This window comes from Pinus tabuliformis, chromosome 7, assembly GCF_031772625.1.
Source record: "Pinus tabuliformis cultivar Carrire ecotype Pingquan chromosome 7, CPIR1, whole genome shotgun sequence".
NCBI lineage: Eukaryota > Viridiplantae > Streptophyta > Pinopsida > Pinales > Pinaceae > Pinus > Pinus tabuliformis.
The window spans coordinates 1,988,043,477-1,988,054,338 of NC_142293.1; the positions used below are offsets into that span (position 1 = coordinate 1,988,043,477).

At 36.2% G+C, this 10,862-nt stretch overlaps 1 protein-coding gene across 1 annotated transcript; it reads left to right on the plus strand.

Annotated features, from left to right (window-relative positions):
• Positions 1 to 4,871: 4,871 nt before the first annotated feature.
• Positions 4,872 to 5,875, plus strand: LOC149256440 (uncharacterized). Its single transcript, XM_089455369.1, has 2 exons — positions 4,872 to 5,510; positions 5,612 to 5,875. The coding sequence occupies exons 1-2, from the start codon at positions 4,872 to 4,874 to the stop codon at positions 5,873 to 5,875; spliced, it is 903 nt and encodes a 300-aa protein (XP_089311495.1).
• Positions 5,876 to 10,862: the final 4,987 nt, after the last annotated feature.

The following is a 10,862-nucleotide window of genomic DNA, read 5'->3' on the forward strand; positions in this document are numbered from 1 at the left end:
GATGACATTGCACAGGGCTATAGGTCTAAAGCCCTGTGGACAGGGCTATAGGTCTAAAGCCCTGTGGCTCCTCCGAACTGTTACTTTTGGGGATCAGGGTCAGAAAAGTCGAGTTTATTCCAGGCCATATTCGCTGTTTCATTCTTGATTCTTCAACTGCCTCCAATATCTCCTTTCCTATAAAATGCCAACTAGCCTGGAAGAATTCCACTGTATACCCATCCGGTCCTGGTGCCTTGTTCCTGCCCATATTCATCACTACCTCTTTTAACTCTTCCATGTTTACTGCCCGCATTAACGCTTTGTTTTGCTCCTCTGTTACTAATCTTGGTATCTCCTTGCATATATTGTCTATTGCTTCTCCTCTATCCCTCTGGTTTTCTGTAAGGATCCCTTTATAGTAATCAACTAGAGTCTTTTCTATCTCCTCCTGTTCTATTACTCTTTCTCGTTCTGCATTTTTGATAGAAAAAATCATATTCCTCTGTCTATTTTGGATCATAGCTTGATGAAAGAATTTTGTATTCCTTTCTCCTTCCCTTAACCATTTTATCCTTGATTTTTGTCTCCACAGTATTTCCTCCTGTTTCCTTCTCTCTTCCAACTGGCTTATTATTCTTCCTTCCTTTATACTCTTCTCTTCATCCCTTCCCTCTAGGATTATTTTTTGCTGGATTTCTTCCATTTCTCCTTCTAATTTCTGTTTTGCTTCCATAATGTTCCCAAATTCTTCCCTATTCCATTCTTTTATTCTCTTTTTAATCTCTTTGAGCTTCAATTGTATGGTATGCATTTTCCCCTTGCCTCTGATAGTACTCTGATTCCACCATTCTTCCAACTTCTTTATGAATTGGGGGTCTCTAAGCCAGAAAGATTCGAACCTGAAGGGCTTCTTCCCCTTAACCTTCTTAATATCAATATCTAATCTTATAGGCCAGTGATCTGAACCAAGGCTAGGAAGGATTTTTGCTTCAATAAACACATCGCGATTCAAAATTTGCTCTAATAGCAGGAACCTATCCAGTCTAGATGCGATTTGATTCTGTCCTCCTCTTCTATTATTCCATGTGTGGATTCCATTAGTTGTAGGGATATCTACTAACCTCTGGTCCCTAATCAGGTCGTTGAACTCCTCCATGTTCTGATCCTCTTTCCTTATTCCTCCTCTCTTTTCTCCTAGATCCCGGATCATATTGAAATCCCCTCCTATTATCCAAGGAGTTTCCGGGACTAAGCTTCTCATGGTTTGAATATTCTTCAGGAATTCTTTCCGTTCTCTATATATATGAGGCCCATACACTCCTGAGATAAGGATTCTTTCCCCCATCCCCACTAATCTAAATAGACCTGATAGGATTCTAGGAAGACTAAACCAGTTTTCAAAAATTACCTCCTCTGGGTTCCACAAAATAGCCAAACCCCCGGCTGTTGCTACTGCATCCAGGGCCATAACCTCGTATCCTAATTTCAATTTCTTTATAATTTCTGCCAGTTGCTTCCATTCCATTTTCGTTTCCTGAATTATCATGATGCTTGGTTTATCTTTCTTCACCCTTTCTTTCAAATATCTCTGTTTCCCTTTACTATTTAGTCCCCTAATATTCCAGCTTGTAACAATCATTTGAAACTTTTAGAAGTTTGTTGAAATACCTCTGACAGAGGTATCACCCTCCCTGAATTTACTAGAATCTCTCCCACTGCTTGGATCGATTCACTTATCGTTCGTCTCCCTTTTTTTCTTCCACCCTTGCCATTACCGTCCCCTTCTAAGCTTTGGGATTCCTGGTTTCCTGCTTGATCTGATCTATTTTCTATGGATCCTCCCTTCTTTTCCTTGTATCTTTGAAAAGTTTCTTTATACAACTGTTTCTCTTTTTCTTGAATGAATCTTTCGTCCAATTTTTTCCGTTCATTGAGTAATTTCTTCATTATCTTCTCTTCCTCTGTGCCCGTTTCTTTTATATTATCCGGACCTGTCATTGATTGTTCAGCCATATTCTCCTGTCTTCCTCCCGCTTCCCCTTCTGTTTCTTTGCTTGGGCTCATGCTTTTTCTTTTTCCTTCCTTTATGATTTCCATTGGAGTTATCTCGTTGACCTCTTCTTCCTGTTTTTCTCCCTCGTTCTCCTCTTCCTCCTCCTGTAGGATCTTGAACTTATTTTGACTTCCAATTGGTGAGTTTGTTTCTTTTGATTGTGTTTTTGTTGCCCCCAGATTTGGCTTCCTCCTCCTCTGTACCTCCCTGAATTCATTTTCTTCACTACCAGATCCTTCTCCTTTCCTTAGCTCCTCCCTATTAGTCTTCTCTGACTCCACTGTTCGATTTTGTGGGCACTCCCTTGCTAGATGCCCATGTTCGTGGCATCTCCTCCATCTGAAAGGTATATGCTCGTAATCTATGGGCTGCTGCCATATTTCGTCCTGATATTCAACCTCAATGGACTCCGATAAAGGGTCTGCAATGTTCATGTATACACAGATCCTTGCATAAGAAGTGTATTTTCCTATTTTCGTTGACTCTGCCACCTTCACAAAAGTACTGATCGAATTTCCGATCCCTTCCAATATCTCTGGATCCCAAAATTCTACCGGTAACCCAAACAATCTGACCCATATCGGGGCTGCCATTATTTTCTCCTCATCAGGGTTGTATCTGTCTTCCCAGTATCGTATAAACAGTCCCGCATTGTTCATGAAGTGTGGTCCCTCCTCAAAAACTCTTTCCTTATCCTCGAGATTTGCAAAAATGACTGTAAAGAATCCCTTGGCCCCCAGTTTGAGGTCTATATGCCCTCTTGGCCTCCATCTCTGCTGAATCCATCTCGTGAGGTCCTTTTCAGATGGCCAGTATCCTATAAACTTACAAATTAAAGCGTGATCTCTCATGTAGCAGCGATAATTCTCCAGTTTATTGCTTGGGATCACATACCTTGGCTTCTTCTGTGCCCTAGGAAGACATCTGTTTATCATCCTTGCTTGCCATTTGTTTCCCAGGACTGGTGTCTCCCTGCTTATTTCCCGCACCCTCCCTTGCCCAACTTCATTCCCTGTATTTCCTAATATCACATTCCTATAGGAGGGGATCTCTCCCCTCCCCTGCCTTTCTCCCATTACTTCTCTCAGTCTGTCTCCCCCTTCTATTCTTCTTCTTTCTTTCCTTAAAGCTCCGCTCCTACCCGGCCGCGATCTCTGCGGTCGCCTAGTCTCCTTCTTCCGCCGCGGTCTGCTACTGCTCCGCTGAATTCCTGCTCCTTTGAAACCCTACCTTCTGCCCTCGATCGAATCCGCTCCCGCTCCCGAAACCCTCATCCTCTCCAACAACTAGATTGGTATGGTACTCAATTAGGTGAATATTGTTACTTAGTTATGATTAAGTTTTTTCTTAGACATCCAATTCCTATTATTTAGGGATCTGTTTTACTATCCCTAACAAAATGTATCTATTTATTATTAGAGTTTAATGTGAAACCTAAGACGGTGAATTTTCTTGTAGGAGCTCTTGGTGATCCGCACCAGTGAGTTCCTCTTGTGTTGTTTGTCAAATTCATATCTTCCATGTGCAACTTTTGACATGGTATCGGATCTATAGGAAAGAGAGGCTTTAAGCTTGAGTTGAGAGATGGTACATCGTTGCCGGGAAGCTAGAGAGTAAGTGCCATGAGTTGCGGAGAAGTTGAAGGGTAATTGCGACGACACTGTTCGTCCCTTCACACAGATTTTATTTTCCACTTCGTCGCAGGATTGTGGTGTACCTCTGCGACAATCGTCGTAGGAATCAGATGAAACTTTGCGACTAGTCGCAGATGACTAGTTTAAGAGTTGTGACTATCTGAGTTGTTGTGTTTTCTTCAAGGCTGCGTGCGTCGAAAATGGTGAATTGTTGTGTTTTTTTTCTTTTGAGGAGGTTTTCTATAGAAGGGGGAGATCGCCCTAGTTTTTCCACTTGAAGAAGCCAGCTGAGACAGCTTGTGGTTGATCGCTGAAGAGAAGTGCGTGGAGACTGAATCTCTCAACATTGTTGTGTGAAGGATTTGGTGAGCGTGGTAGACGACATTGCATGTTTCCATGAAAAAGAGTGGTTGGGTGTGAAGATTGTGGGTGCGCTGATGTTTGCGGAGAGGAAGTGTATTAACTAAGAGAAGCTCGGTGATTGCGGCAAGATTGAGTGGGAGGTTTGCTATTCTTACTCCTCCCCATGGTGGTGAAGAAATACTCTTCCCTTAGACAATTTTTTTTTTCTCTCTATGGTGTGATCTAAAAGGAGATCTCGAATTGAAATTTGAGAAATTAGTATTATTGAGGGCAATTTTTTTTTGCGAAGAAAATTCTGAGTGATCAGAGTATTTTTTTTAATATTTGAGGATTGTTGAATATTTTATTCATCTAAGATGAATAATGAAATTCCCGAAGCTTATCTCAATGATAGTAATAAATTTGATAGTTCCAATTAAACAAATTGGAAATTTAAGCTCCAGACTTTGCTTGAGGGACAGAATGCCTATAGCATTTCCATCGGTGATGAAGTCAAGCTAATCACTGTAACTGGTGGATCGAATACAAAAATTCAAGACTGGGAGAAAGGGAGATGAAGGCAAAGGTGTTACTCAAGTTATCAGTCAAATATTGCATCATCCCTCACATTCGAGATTGCAAGACAAGATTGACATCTGGACAGTTCTTAAAGATATCTATGAGATCAAGAACACCAGTCGAGCCTTCTACCTCAGAAAGAAAATTCTCTCAATCAAGATGGAGGAGAATGAGTCTGTTTCTTCATTCATATCCTGGATAAAGGAAGTTAAAGATAAACTATCTAATATCAGTCAAACCGTGGCAAATGATGATCGAGTGAAAATTAATATGATGGCATGATGGATGATTATCAGATGTTTATAACTAGATTGAATGCAAGAGAAAAGCCTCCAGGCTTTGAAGATCTCAATAGGATTTTGCTACAGGAAGAGGAAAGGAGGTTGTCTCTCAAAACTCAAAATTCAGATCCTGCATTGATGACTAAGTTCAAGCTAAAAGGGAAAGCAGTGGTTGATCAGAGGAGAGGTAGCGCATCAGAAGAAAGGACACCACAAGGTATGACCTCGCATAAACTTGACTATGTTCTTAAATTCTTTTATTGTGGTAAGATAGACCATATTGCTAAATTTTTCTGTATGAAAAAGGCATATGAGGAGAGATACAAGCAGAGAAGACATGCAGGTCATTTGGCTGATGTAGATGCAGATCAGAATCAGGATGTCAGATTGTTTATGTCCGAGGCTGAGACTGCTTTAGCCACTGAGGAGGATGAATTAGATATTTGGTTCGTAGATTCTAGAGACTCCTCACATATGACAAGTAAAAAGAAATGGTTCAAAAATTTTAAAGAATCCAACATTGGAGTAAAGTATACCTTGGCGATAATAGAGGGTACGAGATCAAGGGACAAGGAGATGTCCTTGTTACTCTGCCTAATGGAAAGATCAAGAATATATCTGATGTGTGGTATATTCCTGGTATTAATAAGAACCTGATTTCTGTGTGAAAGATTACACATCAGGATCTGAAGGTAAAATTCTTTAAATCTCATTGTATTATTAAAGATTTGTTGGATCAGATGAAGCCTATTGCTACAAGTATTCGCATAGGACTCTACAAACTCGATGTGAAGAGTACACCACACCAAGCCTTGATGTCATCGGATAAGTCTGTTGAAAGTTTGTGGCATCAACGACTTGGGCATATTAATTTCAGTGAGCTCCTGTTGCAGAATAAAGGTATGGTAGATGGTATTCCTATTTTAAAAAAGTTGCATATTAATTGTGAGGCATGTGCATTCGATAAGAAACATAGAGATGATTTCCTACCATTAAAGATATAAAACGAAGTGATATACTTTAACTTGTACACACTAACTTATGTGGCCCGATGCAGACAAGATCATTAGGTGGGGCCTACTATTTTTACTCTTTGTTGATGATTGTACAAGATTCACATGGGTATATTTTCTTAAACAAAAAAGTCATGCTTTTGAATATTTCAAGCAATTCAGAAACATGATTGAGAAGCAGACAGGGAAGTTCATCAGGATTCTTCGATCAGATCAAGGCGGAGAATTCAAGAAAGGGATTTTCATCAAATACTGCAACGAGCATGGGATACAATAGCAATTTACAACACCTTACACTCCTCAGCAGAATGGAGTAGCTGAGAGGAAAAATAGAACAATGGTGGAGTGTGTTCGCAGTATGTTGAAAGGTAAGAATCTAACCAATGGTTTTTGGGCCGAAGCTGTTAATACTACAGTGTATTAAAAGAATAGGAGTCCTACTAAAAGTCTTGAGTACAAAACTCCTTTTGAAGCATTGTTTGGCTTCAATCCTACAGTATGTCACCTTAGAGTATTTGGTAGTAAAGCTTTTGCAAATGTTCCCAAAAGAGAACAAGAAAAAGTTAGATTCTAAGGCCATTAAATGCACCCTCATTGGATACGGCAGTGAGTATAAGGCTTATAAATTGTTTGAACCTTCTACTCACAAGGTGTTTGTTAGTAGAGATGTAATATTCCATGAACAAGTTGATGATAGAAATCCTGTTCAAAACAATGAAGAATGGCATGTACCCTTACTTCCAAAAGAGGATAGTGAAACAGGAATCAGTCATCAATAGGAACAGAAGCAGGAACAGCAACAGGAATAGCAACAACAACAAGATAATGTGGAAGGAATCGAGTTTAGTGCACAAAGAGAAGAAAACAACAGAATAATTGAACCCCCACCGCTTAGGAGATCGAGCAGGCCAAAACAGTTACCAGCTCGATATAGGGATTGTGCACTCATGACTAGTATGTTAAACATTGCAGAACCTTCTAATCTTTATGAAGCTAGTAAAAGTTCTGAATGGAAGGAAGCAGTGAAGGAGGAATATGAATCAATCATTAAGAACAATACTTGGGATATAGTAAAACTTCCTAATGATAAACAACCCATAGGTTGCAAGTGGTTATTTAAGTTGAAATTTAAGGCAGATGGGTCTATTGATAAGCATAAAGCAAGGTTGGTGGCAAAGGGGTATTCCCATAAAGAAGGTATTGATTTTAAGGAAACATTTTCCCCTGTTGCAAAATTAAATACTATCAGAGTGATTATTACTTTAGGCACTAAGTATCATTGGAAAATGCATCAATTAGATGTTAAATCTACTTTCTTAAATGGTGACTTAAAAGAAGAAGTATATTGAGTGCAGCTTGAGGGGTTTGTTAAAAAGGGAGGAGCACTTAGTATGTAGATTAAAGAAAGCTTTATATGGTTTAAAGCAGGGTCCTAGATCCTGGTACGAAAAAATTGACTCATTTTTCCTCATGCATGGATATAAACAGAGAAAAAATGATCCCAATTTGTATATTGTGTTTAATGATGAGGGACAGGTAGTGTTGATTTATTTATATGTAGATGATATGATAATGACAGGAAGTGTAGAAAATCTCATTGAAGAAATCAAGCAGCAATTATCATAGAAATTTGAAATGAAGGACCTTGGAGAAATGCATTACTATTTGGGTCTAGAAGTTTGAAGAGATTCAAGCCAAACTTTCTTCTCGCAGGGTAAGTATGCAAAGAGTCTGTTGTCTAGGTTCAAATTGGATGGGTGTAAGGCTACATTTGTGCCTTTATAAAAAAATAGCAAACCTCATGTCAATGATGGTTCGAGATATGCAGATGCAACACTATACAGACAATTGGTTGGTAGTCTTATTTATTTGACTACAACAAGACCATATTTAGCTTATGCAGTGAGTGTTTCGAGTTAGTTCATGACTCAACCTCATGAAAACCATTGTCTTGCAGTGAAAGGAGTATTAAGGTATCTGCAAGGAACATCAGACTTTGGTATTTTGTATTCTGACTCATTTGATGTTAGTTTGACAGGTTATACAGACTCTGATTGGGTGGGAGATTTAGATGATAGAAGATCAACTACAGGTTACGTCTTCAGCATTGGTTCCGGGGTCATCTCTTGGTGTAGCAAGAAGCAGCATACTGTTGCCTTATCCTGAGCAGAAGCAGAATATCAAGCTATGTGTGCATCAACATGTGAGGCAGTTTGCTTGCATAGACTTCTCCAAGATGCAGGAGAAGAACAGAAAAAGCTACGATTATCAATTGTGATAATCAAAGTTCCATCAAACTAGATTACAATCTCGTGTTTCATAAAAACACCAAGCACATGGAGACTCAATTTCATTTTGTCAGGGAGAAGGTGCAGTCCAAAGAGATTTGTGTAGAGTATTTTAATTCTTGTGATAATATGGCTGACATATTCACTAAACCTCTCGGAAGACTAAAGTTTTATTTGTTTAGGGATACATTAGGTGTGTTTTATAATCCCTTTCTCCATGAAGGGGGAGTGTTAGAATTAATGGAGATTAGGTGAATATTGTTACTTAGTTATGATTAAGTTTTTTTCTTAGAAATTCAGTTCCTATTTTTAGGAATCTGTTTTACTATCCCTAACAAAATGTATCTATTTATTATTGGAGTTTAATGTGAAACCTAAGTGGGTGCATTTCTTGTAGGATCTCCTGGTGATCCAAACCTGTGAGCTCCTCTTGTGTTGTTTGCCAAATTCATGTCTTCCATGTTCCACTGTTAACACCTAAACTCTAAAAGAATCTACAACAACACTTTGCTCTTCTGTTCACCTTTGCAGTTGCCTCATGTATTACAAAAGTAGATCCATGCCATTTGTGAAAATGAAAACGTAAGGAATTCCTTGGAAAAAAATAAAAATTTTAATTTCATAAATTGTTTTATTATTTTGTTTTCTTTTTTTCAAGATTACATGTGAAAAAGGAAAATATGAGACATTGAAATACGATTAATTAAAAAACTTAATAAGGAAATTAAGATTTCATTACAGATTACTATTTAGTTATTTTTGTTGGAAAGTGGCATGATATCAATGTTTTAATGAAGAATGATGTTAACAAAAAAATCTTAATAAAGAAACTAAGATTGTATTAAAGCTTATTATTAAGTTATTTGGTTGGAAAGAGGCATGAAGATTGTATTAAAGCTTATTATTCAGTTATTTGGTTGGAAAGAGTCATGATATCAATGTTTTAAGGAAAAATGATATAAAGAAATTAAGATTGTATTAAAGATTACTATTTAGTTATTTTGTTGGAAAGAGGGATGATATCAATGTTTTAAGGAAGAATGATGTTAACTGAAGTCATAAATATATAATTTTTTTATTGTTTTGATGAAGGATCTACAACAACACTTTATTATGCACAATGGAAAATGAAAACTTACTTCATGACTCACAAATACAGTTGAAAATGAAAACCTAATGAATTTAAAACACCTCTTCTTGCAGTGTTTTTATTGTTTTAATTGATAAATGTAGTTGGGCTAATTTTAATATTAGCATTAGTAGTTTTAAAGTAATTAATCGATACATTTCTTATTATATTAAATTGTATCATTAATAATATAAGTAATATTTATTAAATTATTAAAAATGTATTATTAACATTAAATAATAGTAAATATATTATTATATTTTAAATTATTATTAAAATATTTTGGACAATACAAATATTAAATAATGTTATATTAATAAAATAGATATAATTATTTATAATATTTGAGATTAATATATAATGTTTGTAATATAGGGCTTATCATTTTGGGTATATATAATTATAATTGAGCTTATTTTAGAGTTTAGTATGAGAGAGAAACTATATTTAGTACAGGAGAGATGGTTTTTTTTAACATTACATTTAAAAATAGTAAAATAACATTTTAAATTAACCAATTAAAAATAACAATAACAAAAGATTTTAGTGTTTTCGCTAATTAAAATACTTCAATTTGCACTTTAATTTTATTACCTTTTAGTATGAAAAAAAAATGTAATTTATTCACTACTTAATATTGAGACTAGTAAAACAAATTAATCACAAAAGATTTTATTGTCTTCCCTAATTAAAATACTTCAATTTGCACCTTCATTTTGTTACCTTTCAGTATGAGAAAGAAAGGTAATTTATTCACTACTTTATATATATATATATATATATATATATATATATATATATATATTTATTTATTTATTCTTTTTTTTTAATAAGATTGATTCTATTAAAGATACAAAAATAATGTTACAAGGCGGCTCTGACCTCTGCAGAAATTGTAACAGTGTAATAACTAGGCATTAGGCATCAGTAACAGAAAATTTAGACTGCCCAGTGAGGGAAACCAGTCTCAAAAGGGTTTGAGCTGCCCATTCAGGGGAAACCAGCTTATATAACAACAAAAACCAGGTTGGAGAGTTTTCCAGCATAATACCACGTGGCAACCATCACAAAAGACAATCTTCAGAAAAATTTGATGACATGGAACTTGGAGAAGGAAGAAGATATATATATATATATATATATATATATATATATATATATATATATATATATATATATATATATATATATATATATATATATATATATATATATATATATATATATATATATATTTATTCTTTTTTTTTTGAATAAGATTGATTCTATTAAAGATACAAAAATAGTGTTACAAGGAGGCTCCGGCCTCTGCAGAAACTGTAACAGAGTAATAACTAGGCATTAGCCATCAGTAACAGAAAATTTAGACTGCCCAGTCAGGGAAACCAGTCTCAAAAGGGTTTGAGCTGCCCATTCAGGGGAAACCAGCTTATATAACAACAAAAACCAGGTTTGAGAGTTTTCCAGCATAATAGAAAATAACCAAACAAAACCAAACGCCACGTGGCAACCATCACAAAAGACAATCATCAGAAAACTTGATGACATGGAACCTGGAGAA

What these genes read in the sequence shown, in the direction of transcription:
- LOC149256440 (XM_089455369.1), top strand. Translation starts at nt 4,872, where the DNA reads ATGGATGATTATCAGATGTTTATAACTAGATTGAATGCAAGAGAAAAG. An exon ending in TGATGTGTGGTATATTCCTG is followed by an intron (nt 5,511 to 5,611) that starts GTATTAATAAGA and finishes TTGTTGGATCAG; the next exon opens with ATGAAGCCTATTGCTACAAG.